The sequence below is a fragment of the Eretmochelys imbricata genome, chromosome 7, assembly GCF_965152235.1.
Source record: "Eretmochelys imbricata isolate rEreImb1 chromosome 7, rEreImb1.hap1, whole genome shotgun sequence".
NCBI classification, from domain to species: domain Eukaryota; kingdom Metazoa; phylum Chordata; order Testudines; family Cheloniidae; genus Eretmochelys; species Eretmochelys imbricata.
This window is the reverse complement of record NC_135578.1, coordinates 111,106,889-111,126,090: the sequence shown is the minus strand read 5'-3', so window position 1 is coordinate 111,126,090 and position 19,202 is coordinate 111,106,889. Positions and strand designations below refer to the sequence as shown.

The window sequence follows — 19,202 nt, the reverse complement described above, 5'->3', positions numbered from 1 at the left end:
TTACATTTTAAAGAGACACAATCAATTAGATTGTTCAGCTTAAAAAACCTGGAAGGTGGCCACCCACAGAAGTTCTTGTCCTAAATTTTCAAAACTGACTAGTCATTTTGGGTGCCTTCACTTCAGATACTCCTAAAACACCCACTCTCTGAAAATTAGGCCTCTTAAAAGTGTCTCCAGTTGAGCAACCAAAATCACTAGTCACTTCTGAAAATGTAGGTTGAGCTTATGCCCCAGTTCCGTCCACATATTCTCTTGTTTGCAAACCCACCATTGCACATACTGAGAGGATATCACACAACTTCCACTGGGAGAGTCATAGTAAACACACCAGAACATAAACACTCTTATACTAATCACCTTTTTGTGTACTGTGCTACTCTCAGTAACAATTTTATCAGCCCTTTACATCTGACTGCAAGGGGCAAGGCAATTGTCACAGTAAACTGTAGTTGCAAGCTACAGCATAATTAACAAAATGTATACAGCAAACGATACCTTACTAAACTGTCTGAAGGGACAAGCTTAAAGAGATTTAGCCCAAATACAGATGCATGGTTCCTTAACTGTGATGTAAACTTTCTACACCCTTTGCCCCTTACACATCATCAAAAGCCAAATGGAATGAGGAACTAACCAACTCATGCACAAAACATGGAAACATTTGGCCTCTTATCAAATGAGGCTCTAAATACGGGTGGGTGGATTGATTTAAATCAAAGCAATTTAAATCACCAATTTTAGTTATGAGTTCAATCAACAAGCAGGAAACCTTAATTTAAATAATCAATTTTAATCATGTTTTGCATTTGTACGTTTTAGTTATTTTCCTAAAGAAAGGTTGATTCCCATTGGCTGGTAACCATTAAAACATGTTGATTTGCAAATAAAAATAGCCTTTACGTGAAATGCAGTGCTAACCAGGAGGACACGCTAGATCCATACACATTTTTAAATGCAGTTAGATAGCATAACCTACATTTATTCAAATTCTTAATTTTTACATTTTTATTATGTTAGAAAATGGTGAACGATCCATTATTTATTTACTTGATGATGATTTTATACTTGTGATCTGAGTTGCGTTCTATTTGGGTGGAAATTAAGATTTAATTAAAAATGCACAAAAACAGAATTTTATTTTTTGGATTATATAAAACTACTGAATACATAAGAAAAAAAGTTTATCAAAACACATTTTGCATTTAAAACGAACTGATTTAGTAAACAAAGGAAGTATTATCTGTAGTTAGTGAATTGAACTGATTATTTCTGGTCACAATGTCCTTCAAAATAGTAGCTCTCCTACTCACTTAGTTTTTATTCATATACTAGAAGAGAAAAACAAGCTTTTTCAATTCCCACTTGGTTTCTTAGCTTTGAATGAACTAGTCACTGAACTAGCTGAACAAACAGCGATGAAGGAAACATTCTCTCTAGCCTGCAGAAGAGGTTACTGCTGTCAAAAAGCTGGGTTAGCACTTCAAACAAACCATGAGTTCAGATGCTTAGCCAGCAACTTCCAACAGTTCAGTATTTTGACTTTCTTTAAAACTTGGCAACATACATGTACTGCTTAATATTATTATTTGTATTTAATTTAAATGATTTTAACAGATTATAATAAATTCAGGCCCTAACCTAGATTGTCAATTTCAAAATTAATTTTCAATAGTTTACTGTAAAAAATAAACAACCCTGAATTTAATTTAAATACAAAATATTTTTATTTAAATTAGATTTATTTTTATTAAAATGTGATTGATTTGATTTAAATTGGCTTTTACCCACCCTGAAACAGGGATGGGCAAACAGGCTGTTATTTGGAGATTCAGGGGTCTCCACATTCAGTAGATATTCAGACCCACCATTCCTTCTTTCATTGAAGCCCCTGGATCCTACTAACTGACTCCCTTAAGGGCCACCTAAGTGCCAGGACTTGTTGGAGATTGGTGATGAGGAGTAAGGTCCTGGAGTTCAGAAACATGAAGATTTGGTGGATAAACTGAGTATCAGGCATCTGGATATTTTCAGAGAGCTGTTCGGAATCACTGCTGGCTGCAGAGGGCTAATGAGGGTTGGGCATTCTGGAAAATGTATTACTCAGTTCACAAACTGATCTTCCCTTCTATAAAATTCCCTTCTTAGTCTAGAAAAGGACATTCCCCCACATGACTCTACCTGGACAACCCCTTTACATTTTACAGAGCAGTGTCAGTATACTCTGTGCTGTAAATAACTAAAGGACTATAGACCCTGCCTCCAAGGGCTTCCTATTTACAACAGAGAACACAGAAAAGCGCCACACCAGGGATGACCTGATGAAGGACTAATCTCAAACTTTGAGGATTCTTATCCTTGATTTCTCTAATTATACACTTCACTGGTGCACCATTAAAAGGCTTTGCAGGAGTAGTGCATTCACAGGAGAGATATTACTAAAGAGATAGGTGGCTGCTTGATAATCAAGAAGAGAGAGGGAGTTCCAAGTTTAAGAAGCAGTGCAGAACACGGCATGAGGTCATGAGTTGGAGAAAGAGGCAAAGGGTGGGAGAGTTGGACTGAGTGAGGGGACGAGGAAATGAACGCAGAAATCTAAGCAGGGGCTGAGCGGTGAAAAACCTTAAGGTAAGGATAAACAGCTTTGAACTTGATGTGCAAAGCCAGGTGAAGCTGGGGAAGGGATTCTACAATGGCAATGACACATTCTGAGCACCACTGTTTTGTGAGTAGAACGTGCATTGCGTTACGGTAGAACCTCACAGTTATGAACACCGGAGTTACGGACTCATTAGGAACCGGAAATATGTAATCAAGCAGCAGCAGAGACGAAAACAAAACCCAAATACAATACAGTACTGTGTTAAATGTAAACTACTAAAAAAATTAAGGGAACGTTTAAAAAAAGATTTGACAAGGTAGAAACTGTATCTGTGCTTGTTTCATTTAAATTAAAATGGTTAAAAGCACCATTTTTCTTCTACATAGTAAAGTTTCAAAGCTGTATGAAGTCAATGTCCAGTTGTAAACTTTTGAAAGAACCACCATAAGGATTTGTTCAGAGTTACGAACATTTGAGAGTTATGAACAACCTCCATTCATGAGGTGTTCGTAACTCTGAGGTTCTACTGTGCTTGTGTTGGCCATCCCTGGGGCTTAGCGATAAGGGGTGGAGTATGTCAAAGAAATTAATGTGATTTGTGCGTGTGGAACTGGAGGGGAGGGGGAGTTAAGATAGGTTAAAGAAGCATCCTTTAAAGGGACTTTTCGTGACCTCTTTGGGTGTTCCCCTTAGGCAACTGTAAATGTTTTATTTTTCTTTGTGATGAGAAAAGAAGAGAGAGAGAGAGAGAGAAAGAGGACAGAGAGAGTGATGCATATGTATTGAGATCCTATTATTTTATAGTCACGTTTCAGAGAACGGGGAATATTTCAGTGATTGCCCAAGATCAGACAGCAAGAGAATGACAAAGGTGGGGATAGAAGGGATTGTTTTGTAGAGCGGTATTGGACCGGCTTATGCAGATGAGTGTCACTTTCCTCTACATCTGTCCTTATATATTTTGTATGGAATTCTGGCCCCACTGGAGTACATGACAAAACTCCCATTGACTTCAATGGGGCCAGGAGTTCATTCTTTATCTGTACTTCCTGAGCTAGTGGAATTGCTCCTTTAACTTTCTGCATATAAGCCGCGAGTTCTGTAACTGATGACCAGGAGACCGAGGAGTCAGGAGTCCTGAGTTCTTATAGGCGGGACAGGCAGGAGAAAATAATGTCAATGCACTGTACAACATATACCCTATATTTCTTACCGCAATATGCGATGGAGACAATGGTGTTATTCCTGGGTCTCCTAAACTTTTAGCTGGGGATGAGTAAGCAGGTGTGGAAACTGCATCTGAAAGAAAATGGAAAGAAAACTCTTCAGCAACTGGAACATATAAAAATGTCTATGCAGCAGAATAAGTAGGTTAGTATAGAGTAGTTTGCTCTCCCTACCAGTTTACAGTTTGTCTATTGTGACTATCCTACCATTAAAGCAACCATAAAGAAGGTAAATTCTATAAAACCAGGCTCTCTTAATAATTATGATATATTATTTTGGTTTTATAAACTATTAAAAATATTGCTGGTTCTTTTGAAGATTTGCTAGTTGACATGTATTCCAAGTCAGGTGGAGGCTGTACTGCAGCTTATTTATTATTTGAATCTTCTGACGAATGCACAGCGTTCATCCAAATCCCGTAAGTAATCTGGTATAGCAAGCCTTAAACTGAATAGTCGCTTCTAGTATCTCCACTGATACCACAGTTTACAAAGTTGTGATTTTGGTTTTGAAAGTTGATTTGAGCTTCCTGGTTGAGCGCCCTCCCATATTATGCATCATTTCTGAAGGCTTCCTAACATTATTCAGAAGTCCCAGCAGACATAAAGAGCTGATACTATGTACACTTCCACCAATAGCTTACGGTTAAAACTTGAGAATTCCTGCAAACGCAGAAGATGAACACAAGATGTGAGATCAAAAAAGACTAATTTCAATAGTAAAAGAGCAGTTTAAATCAATTTGACAATTCCGTAGAAGCAAATTGCAATTACTCTGTCATGAGCATTTATTATTAAACTTTCCCAGTGCTCAGTTTCTTCTCTTTAATACATCCACAGTGAAACACTTGGTACAGCTGTTAGTAGTGCTGCAGTAACACTCCCAACTGCGAGGCAAGAAAGCACCATTAATGAATGATAAAAGAATTCTTTGGCTTTGCATACATTTAAAATCTTACTTGACAAGCAGAATATCAAGTACTTTGCATAAATACCGAAATACACTATTTAAAAAAAATCATTAAATATTCTTACCCTCATTCTCAGAGCTAAAAGTGTACAGTGTCAGTTCACTTGTGGTAGAGAACAAAAGAGGGTAAAGGCCAAATTTCTGCTCTCAGATTAGGACAGCACCTCTCAGGCTGGTTAAAATATATGTATATTTGATGATTGTATCAGCCACTTTATTCATCTGTATAAATTCCACTTTGTTCCAAAACACATGCATCTTGCAATACATACTTGTATGTGTTTGTGTTAGACCTGAAAGGGGCATGTTCTGGCAAAAGTGGGAAGGAATTAGCGGAATGCCCATGTTCCTCTTAAGGTCTTTTGATACTTCAAGACTGATCCAATACCCTTTGAAGTCAGTCAGTGCGAGTCTTTCCCTGATGTGAATGGTCTTTAGGATGCTGACTTTGTAGGAAACAAAATATTCTTTTCAGCTGTTGGCTATGTGTTTCTAACATTTCTCCGTGTTGCTACCTCTTATCCTTACCTGTCCAAATTCCTCAGTTTTAGTGATCTACATTCCATGCATATGCTCAATCACAGACTCTTACTGTGTGTGCCTTGTGTGAAACAAAGAAAATCCTGTTAGAGTAAACAGCTTCCTTTGTTTCCCAGAGAGCAATCGATAAGTAACCTTTTGATGCACTCACCATGGGGCAAATTCATGCTTGATGTAACTCCATTCAAGTCAATGTAGTTTCAGCAGAAATAATTTGGTCCAAGAAGTATATAAATGGGGGAATATATACACAGATATAAATGTATTATCTAATAAAAAATGCCGAGCTGAGAATAGGGTGCTGCAATAGTTTACGGTAGAAAAATGTGTACAATAGAGAGAAATTGATTTATATACTTTCATTTACCAAAATGTTTCAAATCAATTGTCCACGAGTCTCAGCCACAGAATGCTCTTTAGAATGTTTTTCTAAGGATCTGATCTACAGACCTGCCAAGCACCCACCACTCCAGTTAAAGTAAATGGGAACTGCAAGTGCTCAGGACTGCTGAAAAATTAGGCCCTTGGTCACTTTAAACCTGCAAAAATAAACCTACCACTGCATCTAACATGTTTAAAAACACACACAAACAAAAACAGATCAAGTCCCCTATGATGACCACACTGATTCATCCTACCAGCACCACGTGTTGGCAAATACCTGAGTAAATGGAGAAACGTTATACTGAGCCTTGGGCTTTACTGGACCAAGAGAGGGAGAGAATTCCAGAGCCTGGAACCACCTTGCAGGACTCAGCTCTAATATAGCAAACTGAACTTTTAGTCGAAACTTACTATTTATTTTGTAAGTGCAGCATAAAGAGCCATTCTAATTTTGTTGCAGGCAGCAGTTTCATTATGACATTTACACACAGTGTAAATAATTTGATGACATTTCCTAATGCTACTGACAAGCTGTTTGCAATGACGAGGAAAACTTTAATAATCTGAGTTATGACATAACAAAGTGGCACTGATATTACCAGAGAGTTCCCATGCGAATGAATGAATGCAGCTGATGATACTGAGAGGCAGAAAACGTGTTTATAGAAAGAGGCTGCAGGAATCTAGCCTCTTACGCTCCATTCATCTTTGGATTAATGGTAAGTGTTTTCATTAGTAGAACAGAAATGATTTGCTAACCAGTGAATGATTAATTATATATAGGAACTTTGTAGCACAAGATTTCATCTATCAAAAGGCCCCTCCTGAAATGTTTTAAAATATATTGGGGTGTGCATGTTTTATTTTTACAATGTTAACCTCATACTGTCCTTTTGGGGAAAAGATTGTGGCATAATTTTACAAGTCTAGTCCCAATAGCAGAAAAGACAGTGAAAGGTTAGGAAGGTTCTAGTATTTGGGAATGTGTTTTGTAGTCACAGAACCCAGATTGAGAGTTCTTGCAAAGAAACAGGGAGCAGGAAGAGGAGGTGGTTAAGAAGAGTTACAGGCCATATTGTTTAGGCTGCAAGAAAAGATGAAGCCAGAAGTTGGGGGGTGAGGGATGGGTGTTTTCTCCATTAAAAAAACCTTTATTCTAGATAGTGTCATGATATATAGAATAACAGTGCTTTTAAATGGGATATTTATAAAAGAAAATGTTAAATTATAGACCCAAGCAAACAGACATTCACACAGTTCAAGTTCCAGCTTCATCTCCCTTGTTTATCAGGGACCATATCCTTTATCACACTACATAGCACACAGACATCTAGTGGCTGTAACAAATGATAAACAAATATTTAATCACTGATAGCTTGTAAATTGTTTACCTAAGGCAGTTGCAAGAGTCTGGTCATAGGTCCAGACTGAAATCTGGAATACTACAAGTCCCCGAAACAAACTATTAACATTTAAAATAAAAATAAATTTAGTTAAATTGGTGCAACCTTCTTGCGTGGACATTTTAAACTCAGTTACAGAGTGACTGAACTCAATTAAGTTTTATCAGTCTTAACCTCTCAAAATTAGTTAAGAACATTGACACAAGTGATTTGCATAGATTTAACTCAAACTATTTAGAAACTGATTTGATTATATCAGTGAAATTTCTGAGTTTCCAGAAACATCAACAAGTGATTTTGTTAAAGGATTTGGAAGCCAGAGTGCCTCACATGATGCTTTAACATCTAACAACTTCATTAACTCCACTACTGTTGCACATCTATTTCTTATTATAATTGCCACATTTTGTTCCACTGCTTCAAAATCTGGGTAAAACTCAGAAAGCCAAATGTGCATAGAATGTGAACTTTTTTTATAAAGGAGAATCTACATAGAAATGACAGCTCATGATGAATGAGACTATCAAGAGTTATAGCAGCTATTGATAACATATTTTGGATATTAAATCTCATGCTTCAAGGTTTAAGTCAATGTCTCCAATTTAGGGATTAGGAGGAGACCTAATGTTGAGGACAGACTGTCCCACAGTTGCCTAATGCCTGGCTGTTTGCATCTTGTTCTGAAGCATCCAGTGCTGGGGTTGGCAAAGACTGGATACTGTACTACATGGACCATGGGTCTGATCCAGTCTGGCAATTTATGTTTCTCTGATGAATCAAGCCATTATTCCTCCATTGGAAAAGCCAGATGGCTGCCATTACATTAACAATAATATCCTACTCTGCATGTGGAAGAGACAAAATGGAAGGTGTAATCTATAGTAATAGGATAGTATTTCTTTAAATAGTCTGTGAGCCCATTAACGGTGCTCACGTGTTTTCAAAGCCACCAGAAACCAGTCAGAACAGCAGTATGTGCATAGGTAGGCCTTGCACGTCTGTGTATATTAAGTAAACCAGGCTGTTGGACTCAACAGTGCCCGGGTGGTTTCTTCATTGTTTTGTTTTGTTTAAAGAGCAAAAGATACAACAGAAGGAAAGGTTTCAGAGTAACAGCCGTGTTAGTCTGTATTCGCAAAAAGAAAAGGAGTACTTGTGGCACCTTAGAGACTAACCAATTTATTTGAGCATGAGCTTTCGTGAGCTACAGCTCACTTCATCGGATGCATACCGTGGAAACTGCAGCAGACTTTATATATACACAGAAGGAAAGCAGCACTATAGATTTTCTCAGTACTATAATATGAAAATGGAAGTTTAAAGCATCCATGGGAGGAGAAGGCTCAAGCAACAATAAAAATAAATAAATGAATAAACGAATGACTGTAGCCCATAAAAATGAGAGCTCTTATTATAGACTATATCTTAGTGCATTTAAATCATCACACCCTTTCACCAAAATTCCTGAAGTACTTGAGTGTACTTCATATGGGAAGGAGCCAATCCATTTTACCAATTTTAAACTTCTGTTTCCCAAGGATTATTACTCTAGGATAAAAATGTCCTCCAGGGCAAAGCCTGACACACAAAAAGTCTGTGCTTTGGAATAATTTTTGTTTTGTGAAATTTGAGAGCAATGCATCTGAGCATGGCTGAGTTACAGAACCCACAAAGTTGGACCTTATTTGCTTGCTCTTATAAACCCTCAACAGTTTAACTTTTAAAATGAAATTTGCCCATCTGTGCGTCTCGGAGAGCTGAGGACCAAGAGCTCGACCCTTTGTGAGAAATTAACAGCTCTTTACATGTAACAGTTAACTGATTGCACCGCAATTTCTCCCCTCCATAGAGGGAAGGGTGACTCCACATCCCATTGCAAATCCTTTGGAACTTCCACTCTAACATTAAGAGCTCTGCTGCTGATGCAGTAACAGTTCTCATGTCTTAGAGGACTGGGTGAAATTTACTTTACCAATCCCAGGAATATATTGTGTATCAAAGGCTCACAAAGCACCCACAGGGACTGTCTTAACAGAATGTTTCACTATTACCTTCAAAACTAGCGCATATCAAACTTTAAACTGCATTTCTTCAAAATCCTACCCAGGTAACATAAACACAAGGGCAGCTGTGATTATTAGTTGCAACAAGTGATCATTTGTCTGTTCCCAGTACAATACAGGGGAAATATGGATGCCCTGTTCACACCAAGTGAGAATTTATACACTCTTCAATCCATCATTGCCTCCCACCGTGGTTTGTCATTTACACCAGTGCAAAGCAAGTACAAAATATTACCCAATGAAGGATTTATTGTTTTAGACTCATACTGCAGAGACTAAGTGATGACACAAGGTGGAGAATGAGGTTTCACGAACCTAACAGGCAGCATGGACTTCCACCTTTGAGCTTCCAGCTGCAGGAGTTGAGAAGATGACACTGGTATTCAAATTAATACCATAGTGCCTCTGCAAATGATGATCAGCCAAAACTCATGTTCAGTTTTTTAGATATTCTACGAAAGGCCAGATTTTCCTTAATGGGAGTAGTCCCATGGACTTCGACATAACTTGTATGAGTTAGAGTTGCAAAGTGTTTAACTCACAGTCATCAAAATGAAATTGCTTTAGTCCACAAAATGTTTTGTATGGTGGCTGCATTTTTGTTCAGATACAAAAACTCTGGCAACCACATTTTAGTGCGCAAAGTACACTGCACATGTGCACATTATAATCAGCACGTTATCTGTCGGTATCTGTGTGCTGCATATCTACTGATCATTTATTATGGTTTGAGAAAATACACATGCCTATACATACACATACACACACCTAAATATGCACACACACATGTGCAAGGAAAACAAAACAGCAGATGTATAATATGGGAAAATACACAGACTCAAAGGAACTGCTCGGAAATGGAAGAGCTGTGGAAAGAGAATCAGGATAGAAAGGAGGAAAAAAGAAGAAAAGCCATAAATGTGTGGTATCTGCTACCCTCCTCATCCAGTGCAAAGAACACCTTATATTCTTGCTCATTTTTATTTACAAAATTCATCCCATAACTCCTTAAACTTGATCAGATCATAATTCAATGTATCAGCTCCTCAGGAGTGTTGTGTATTGAAAACTAAAAATTATAAGCTCTCACTTTAAATTCTGGTCCTGCCTCCAGGCTAGGGGGCTCTACAGGGAAGTGTGAGGTCAGGGCCTAGCAGACCCAGTCTGAAGAAGAACCGACTTACAGTAAGGTGGGATGAGTTGTGTTTCTCTGTTTTAGGGAGCAGCTTGTTTTTGTTTCTCTCTCTTTTTGTTTCTTCTGTGTTCTGAATTCTAAGAAATAAAGTAGTGTTAAGTTGCAAGCTTCCAGCAAGGCAACTGTATGTTTTCCTCTAATATCTTTGCATGTATGCTGTGAACATGACAAGAGGAGACTATTTCGCCCATGCACTGAAGCCAAATTTTTAATATTCATATTTATATCTTTAGAGGCATATTGCATATAAAAAGCAACTTGTCTTTACTTTGTATTTTATCCTGAAGGGTATCTAGCTTGAGAAGCTCAGCTGACTGCAACAGTGGCAGAATGACATGCAGGTCACTTATCAAATAAAACCAACACCTTAATCTCCACCTGGAAAGCAATACATGCAATATATGCAAGCCAATGCATATCACAGAGCACTAGTGTTGTCCGTCCCTTGAGAGATAAACCACTAGATAAGTGATGCACCAGTCTGCACAAACATCAGTTTTAGACTTGACTTAAGGTGCAGTCCAATGCAGTTGTTTAATCTTGAGGTGACAAACATACAGATGACAATTGCAAAGTCCACATCTGAAAGAAAACCTCACAATCTCCTGGCCAGATAAAGATGAAATAAGAGAGACGTGGCCACTGATGTAGCTGGATCCTGACCCACTGATGGCTTTGGAGTTCAGGCAGCACCAAGCCCTCTGCCAAGGCAGCGGAGAGAGCAGTACATAAGAAAGATGTGTCAACGGCAGCTAACCCCACTGAGATGAGCAGCCACATTCTGCACAATCTGGAGCCCCTGCACTGTTTCCCTGTTCAGTCCCAAACACAGCAAGTTCCAACAATTTGATCAGAAAGCAACCGTCACACGGATCACTACCACCAGATCTTCATCTGGGAGTTAGAGGAAGATTTTCCTAGCAAGCTGAATGCAGGAGAAGGCTTTTTCCACTACTAATACCTCATCATCTAGGCTCAATGGTGAGTTGAACATGGCCCTGAGGCTTTGACTTCTTTGACAAATGGCAAGATGGAGAGGGAAGACATGGTTATAGCTAGATAGTCCCCTTTTTACCAGCATCACCTCAGTTTGAGCCAGCTGTTCTTCTAGGCATTCTGATCTCTTGTAGGCATTCTGATCTCCTTGTGATGGCACTAACTGTGTCTGTGGAAAGTAAATACACAACTTGGTACAATTAGTATATAACTGTCAGTTGAACCTGTGGCCTTTGTCCACCTCTTCAAATGGTCTCATGTGGAAGCTGACAATGGAGACAGGATGGATCCCTGTAGAATTCTGAAGGTGAGGACTTTTTGGAAGGGGAAGGATCTCTCATTCTATGGGACCTGTTGGAGAGGATTGACCGAAGCCATTTCAGTGCTGGGCCATCTACTACAGCTGTATCATGTGGATGGGTCAGTAGCATCATGTAGATGGGTCAGTAGCACCTTGTGGAGTTGAAAGCAGCAGAGGTTACTAGTATTACTCTTCCCACTAAAGCTTCCTTATTTGTAGTATTTGATTGCAGAACAGCTAGTCACCACAGGTATAGCCATAGGATATGCGCAGTCTCAGAATCGCTGCTCATTGTCTTTCAAACTGTACCCAATGGAAGCTACATCAGAAAAAGAATATGGCTCTAAGAGGAAATGACAAAGGCTAAGAAGTTCAGAATTAACCATCCTCTTGTACCTGACTTCTCCAGTGCCTTCCTTAACTCCCTGATTATATCGTGCTTGCCTTTAAGAAAAGCCCTATGGAAATATAAAAGGATTCTATAGGAACTATTCTAATAGTCTACAGAATGTAATAGAAAACAATATCCTTTCTACTGGCTTTTTTAACCATCCTATAGAATGTGACAATGGTAGTTTTCTAGAGAATAGTTTTCTATTAAACTATATAGAATGATTCAAACCAAAAATAAATATATAAATAAAATGCTAGAGAAAAAGCTATAATTGTCCATTACATTCTATAGGACTCTCCATAAAGATAGATTTTAGAGGACCCATAACTGTGTCATTCTCTTTCTTTGCCATCTGTCAATCTTCTAGTGTTCCATAAATGAAACTCTACATAGATGACTCTCATTTCACTATGATGGGATTCCACTTATCTTAATCTCTGAAGTCTTTAGGAATTTTCCCCTAGATGATTAATTCAAGGCAGTAAGCTTGTAAATGCCATAAGAAAAAAATGATTGACAACTTTACACTCATAAGTAATAGAAATGATGCTAATGCTAGGTATAAATTATGTTAACCAAATGCGCAGATTGTTTCCTCCTTTATTAGATTCAATTTCTTCTTGTTTTCTCCTTTTATCTCATTTTTTTTAATACATAAGGCACCAGTGGCAGATTTTCTGCCTCACATATCGGGGAAATCGCTCATTTCAACAGCAAAGTAGCATGCCATAACAAGGCATTCAATCCCAGTAGGAGGTGCCCCACAACCTCAAATTTAGACAACAGATAAGCTGAAGTTTTTTCAAGTGCATAAAGGCTTCTGAATAAGAATTTCACCAGGCAAATGGAAGCAGCAGTTCAGCTGGTGGGGCGTGCTGCTAACCAGCACAATATACTGCAATCAGAACAGGTTTAGGAGCATCATCAAATGTGCCTCACGTCACCAGCTTACAAAGATGTAAAGAAGCAACTTAAAAACATAAACAAACGTGGCATTTGTATTAGGTACTGACAGAATCCCAAGATTTCCATCAGATCACTAGCATGGAGTCATTCATGCTCTTACTGTGGTCCTTTTAGAAATATACTTCATAAAGAAAGCTTCGGAGCATGGGAGCAGCACGCTCTTCCAGAACCTGATCTGTGAGGAGGACCCCTGCCTATAAAGCCTAGTACTGACATCCTGGAGGGTGAACGACTAGGAACTTACACTGATTTGGAACTCTTTGAACTGTCGTAGCACAAATAACTGGGGATGGGTGCTTGTGACATAGTCCCTCTAATGGAACCTTGCTTAACATCTAAACCCCTACTATGGTGGTGGGTCCCAGTGTTTGAACCTCAAAGTCAGCTGGACCCACCATGATTCTGCAGGGGCAGCCATACATATCAAATGCCTGCTACTCAAACTCACACCCACTTCTGAATTAATAAAAAGATCAATTCTGCTCTCTATTTCTTTTTTGCATTTCTAAAATTTTAGTTACGTTATTAAGAAGTGTATACAGGATTGTATTCATGTAGTAAACCACTGGATACAATACAAAGAATTACAATCTGTTATAGTACCATATTAAAACAATTGTTAAAACAGTTAGCTTTTGTTTAAAGAGACACTATCCAGGAATATACCCATCAGATTTTTCTGTTTAACAGGCTGTTACCATGTTACAGAGTCATTACAATGTCTCTAATACGTCATTTCTAGAGATTTTATTAAATTGACTAAAATCCATATATACTCACCTAAATACTAGACCAGGCTTGTCTATCAAATATTAATATTTAAAAAAATGAACAGGTGTGCTGGTTTTTTTGTAGGTGAATGTGCTTTGTCTGAGTGTTAAATAAAAGGTAACCAAATATCTTAGTATCTATCTGTCCTCTATTTTGCTGCATATGTAACTGGCATGTTAATTTTTCCATTATCACAACCTCCCATATTTTTTGAGCCATTCCTCTACGGTTGGGCTATTTTTCTCTTTTTCAATGAGAGGCTACCAGTAGCCAAGCAGCTACCAGCAAGGATTAATTCTTTTTCTGTTTTGTGACCATTTCAGCTAGGGAGCCCGAAGAGGATTACCAAAGGATCATTTGGTAAATATCCAACGATTTGTGGTATTTGGTTATGGAGTGCCTCTCAGTACTCTCTAATGCCTGGACATGTCCACCATATATGCATAAAAGCTTCTCTTTCACCACAATTTCTCCCACATTTATCCCCTTCAATCTCTATACATCTTTTAACCTGAGTGGTGTGAAGTACATCAAAACAGGATCTTAAAGACATTTTCTTTTACTATACTATAGACTGAGGTTGCTGGTACTGTTTTCCAGCTCAAACCCCATTCCTCTGGGGCAATTTGCCCTAGTCCTTTACCTAGACTGTCATATTTGGACATTTTTTGTTAGGAGAGTTGTTTGCAAAGATTTCATATAAATTAGTTACTATTTTTTTGTTTCTTAATTGACCCAATGCCATAACTCCTATTAAAGTTAACTTGTTTTATACAAAAAACTGTCTAGAAAGTTGAGACACATAATGCCTGACTTGAAATACTGGTACCAGGGGAGAGAGGGCCAGTTAAAGTTAGTTTTCATCTCTAAATAAGTCAGAAAAGTTCCTCTACTGAACAGCTAGCTAACCAGGTGTACTGAAGCTCTCTGGTTCACGATTTGGGTTAAGACCTGGATTATTTGCAAGGGTGTCGATGTAAGTTATGTCGCTCAGGGGGGTGGTTTTTTCATACTCCTGAGCAACATACAATCGACAAACCATCCCAATGTGTAGAAAGAATAGTAAACATGGCAGGCGACCAGCTTGGCTTAACAGTGAAATCCTTGCTGCTCTTAAATACAGAAAAGAAGCTTGCAAGAAGTGGAAGATTGGACAAATGACCAGGGATGAGTATAAAAATATTGCTCTGGCTTGCAGGAGTGAAATCAGGAAGACCAAATCACACCTGGAGTTGCAGCTAGCAAGAGATGTTAAGAGTAACAAGAAGGGTTTCTTCAGGTATGTTAACAACAAGAAGAAAATCAAGGAAAGTGTGGGCCCCTTACTGAATGAGGGAGGCAACCTCGTGACAGAGGATGTGGAAAAACTAATGTACTCAATGCTTTTTTTGCCTCTGTCTTCATGAACAAGGTCAGCTCCCAGACTACTGCACTGGGCAGCACAGCATGAGGAGGAGGTGACCAGCCCTCTGTGGAGAAAGAAGTGGTTCGGGACTATTTAGAAAAGCTGGACGAGCACAAGTCCATGGGGCCGGATGCGTTGCATCCGAGAGTGCTAAAGGAGTTGGCAGATGTGACTGCAGAGCAATTGGCCATTATCTTTCAAAACTCATGGCAATCGGGGAAGGTCCCAGATGACTGGAAAAAGGCTAACGTAGTGCCCATCTTTAAAAAAGGGAAGAAGGAGGATCCTGGGAACTACAGACCAGTCAGCCTCACCTCGGTCCCTGGAAAAATCATGGAGCAGGTCCTCAAGGAATCAATTCTGAAGCACTCAGAGGAGAGGAAAGTGATCAGGAACAGTCAGCATGGGTTCACCAAGGGCAAGTCATGCCTGACTAATCTAATTGCCTTCTATGACGAGATAACTGGCTCTGTGGATGAACGGAAAGCAGTGGATGTGTTGTTCGTGTCAAAAGCTTTGCTAAAGTCAAGGGTCTCCCACAGTATTCTTGCCAGAAAGTTAAAGAAGTATGGGCTGGATGAATGGACAGAAAGCTGGCTAGATTGTCGGGCTCAACGGGTAGTGATCAATGGCTCCATGTCTAGTTGGCAGCCGGTATCAAGTGGAGTGCCCCAGGGGTTGGTCTTGGGGCCGGTTTTGTTCAATATCTTCATAAATGATCTGGAGGATGGTGTGGATTGCACCCTCAGCCAGTTTGCAGATGACACTCAACTGGGAGGAGTGGTAGATACGCTGGAGGGTAGGGATAGGATACAGAGGGACCCTAGACAAATTGGAGGATTGGGCCAAAAGAAATCTGATGAGGTTCAACAAGGACAAGTGCAGAGTCCTGCACTTAGGACGGAAGAATCCAATGCACTGCTACAGACTAGGGACCGAATGGCTCGGCAGCAGTTCTGCAGACAAGGACCTGGGGTTACAGTGGATGAGAAGTTGGATATGAGTCAACAGTGTGCCCTTGTTGCCAAGAACGCCAATGGCATTTTGGGATGTATAAGTAGGGGCATTGCCAGCAGATCGAGGGATGTGATCGTTCCCCTCTATTCGAAATTGGTGAGGCCTCATCTGGAGTACTGTGTCCAGTTTTGGGCCCCACACTACAAGAAGGATGTGGAAAAACTGGAAAGAGTCCAGCGGAGGGCAACAAAAATGATTAGGGGACTGGAACACATGATTTATGAGGAGAGGCTGAGGGAACTGGGGATGTTTAGTCTTCAGAAGAGAAGAATGAGGGGGGATTTGATAGCTGCTTTCAACTACCTGAAAGGGGGTTCCAAAGAGGATGGATCTAGACTGTTCTCAGTGGTAGCAGCTGACAGAACAAGGAGTAATGGTCTCAAGTTGCAATGGGGGAGATTTAGGTTGGATATTAGGAAAAACTTTTTCACGACGAGGGTGGTGAAACACTGGAATGCGTTACCTAGGGAGGTGGTGGAATCTCCTTCCCTAGAAGTTTTTAAGGTCAGGCTTGACAAAGCCCTGGCTGGGATGATTTAGTCGGGGATCGGTCCTGCTTTGAGCAGGGGTTTGGACGAGATGACCTCCTGAGGTCTCTTCCAACCCTGATATTCTATGACTTAAGCAGTAGTGCAAGAGTGTCATTGGTGAGGAAAGAGAACTTAACTCTAGTTCAATCACAAACACATGGAGTAGCCTTTGCTAAAGGAGGTATATCAATTTCTGGATGGCATGATTTTTTATTAATCTATGTTAGCGTAGCAATGTTTACACTGCCCCAATTTTCTTGTTCAATAAGGGCCCAGTGTTTGACTGGGTTAAAAAGCTCCAGTCCACTACTGCTTTGAACCGGCTGGCTTGACAGTACCACAGAATATTTGGAACAGCTAGTCCAGCCTGTTTAATAGATTTGTATAAGGCATCTGCACTCACTCTTGATCTTTTCTTATTCCATATAAATTTTAACAATGTCCTTTGTTTATTCCAGATAAAACCATAGCAGGAATACAAACACAGAAAGATTTTTAAACAATTATTATTTTTAGCATTGCCTTAGAGCCGAGAGGCCCCATTGTGAGAGGTTCTGTACAAACATATAATGAGAGACCAGCCTTGCCCTGAAAAATTTACAATCTAAATAGATTTTGTGGATTTTAAAGCCTGAAGGGATCATTATGATCATCTCGTGCAACTTTCTTCATAACCCAGGCCATAGAATTTGACCCAGTAGCTTCTGCATGAAACCCATATCTGGCTGAGCTAGACAGAACATATTTTTAGAAAGACATCCTATCTTATTCAAAGACTTCAGGTGATGGAATTATATTGTTCCAAAAAACAACAGACAGACATAAAAAGACAAGACAGATTAAAAAGTGGGAGCAAAAGCCCATGGAGTTCAAATGATCACACAGCAGGTTAGTGAAGGTGCCAGGAAGAGAACCTCAGTCACCCCTAACTCCCAAGTCCAGTGCTCAATCCTCTAGACCATAGGGTCTCACAGTAAAGTACAAAGTGCAATTCAAAACTCTTTAGACTCATTTTAACTATCTAGAGAATTTTCCTGAAAGAAAAGCTTGGTGGTCTGCATATTTCACATTGTCAGTGATGTTTGCACAACAGGAAATGCAGGATTTACTACATGGCTGTTTGGGAAGCAACACAGCTGGCAAAAACGAAGTAAAGTATTGCTGGGATACTACCTCACCTTAAATACAAGACTGAAAACAAAATGTCAAAGCTTACAAAAAAGTGTCACAACAACCTGGCACAATCTACAGCCTGGAGGATTTTAGTGCAGATACAAAAAGGCTTTGAAAGGAAAAAAGGAAAATCAAAAAGAAACAGAAATACAAAAATTAAAAACACATTTAAAAACATTTCAATATATAAATGAAATGAACCCCATATTCAGCATAAAAAATAAATACTTTCTGCTCTCAGTGCAGTCAATGAGCGTGTTGCTATTAACTTCAGTGAAAACAGGGTAAGGTACTTTATTTTAAACATCAACAGGTTTCCCACCTTGTGTCTTGAAGAGTGCAATACCTTTCACTTCCATGGAGACTGCCCCAGCTAATGACCATTCCAAATCGAGGTTTTCTGTTAACTTTTCATAATAATCAATCAGCCAGAATGCTGCTATGCAATCTCACTGATAACATTTAGAGTACAGTAATAGTTTGTTAAAGGCAAAGATATCTGCACAGTTGAAGTAAATGTCTACAAATAAAATTTGTCTCACTAGAACCAATGCCTTTTCCGGTTTATTATAACTACTCTGCTTCGGATCATTTTTATGACTCAACCAGGGAGCCACATCTGTGCTTTTTCATCTAGTATTCTCAAGATCTTTTCAGTTTTACATTGTCATTACCAGAAAGAACTCTGGATTTGTACAACCTTAATTATTTGCTATGGGTGATAACCTTGTGTAGCTAGCTAACTTAATCAGAGTTTAAGCGGGCTATTGGGTTTGCATTGGCATGCTGCTCAGAGGTGAATTTCACCCCCTCTGAGATCTTGTCTTCTTGAAGGAACACAGAATTCAGCCCAGTGACACCTTGGAGGCTGGATGAAAAAGAACAATCACGCTCCTCCTTTGCCATCTCCCACTCACACCTGTTGTCATACAGTACCCTATGCCTGGCACCTTTTCTGCACACCAAGCAACCTCCTTTTCCTCCTGAAAACTCCTTCCTCAAACTCGCTTCCTTCTGGCGTCCCTGCACTAATAATCTCCAATCAGGCATTACCTTTGCCCGCATCTTCATAAAAAAACAAACCTACCTTTGCCTGCAAACAAACCTTTGCCCATATCTTCATAAAAAATGTCCTCTTTCCCCCCAAAAAATAGAAAACACAAAGAAACAGAATCCAGATTCTGTGTAAAACTATCCTCTCCTAAGTGCAGTTTCCTGATGTTCATTCTCCTCATTCCATCTCCCATCGTATCATCCAAATGACTT

The 19,202-nt window shown here is 39.4% G+C and overlaps 1 protein-coding gene across 1 annotated transcript in view; it reads right to left on the bottom strand.

Moving 5' to 3' along the window:
• Positions 1-19,202, bottom strand: part of HSPA12A (heat shock protein family A (Hsp70) member 12A) — an 82,517-nt gene that overhangs the window by 52,090 nt on the left and 11,225 nt on the right. The window contains exon 2 of the mRNA XM_077822866.1: positions 3,816-3,901. Within this exon, the coding sequence (XP_077678992.1) occupies positions 3,816-3,901 (86 nt within the window). The remainder of the gene's footprint in view (positions 1-3,815; positions 3,902-19,202) is intronic.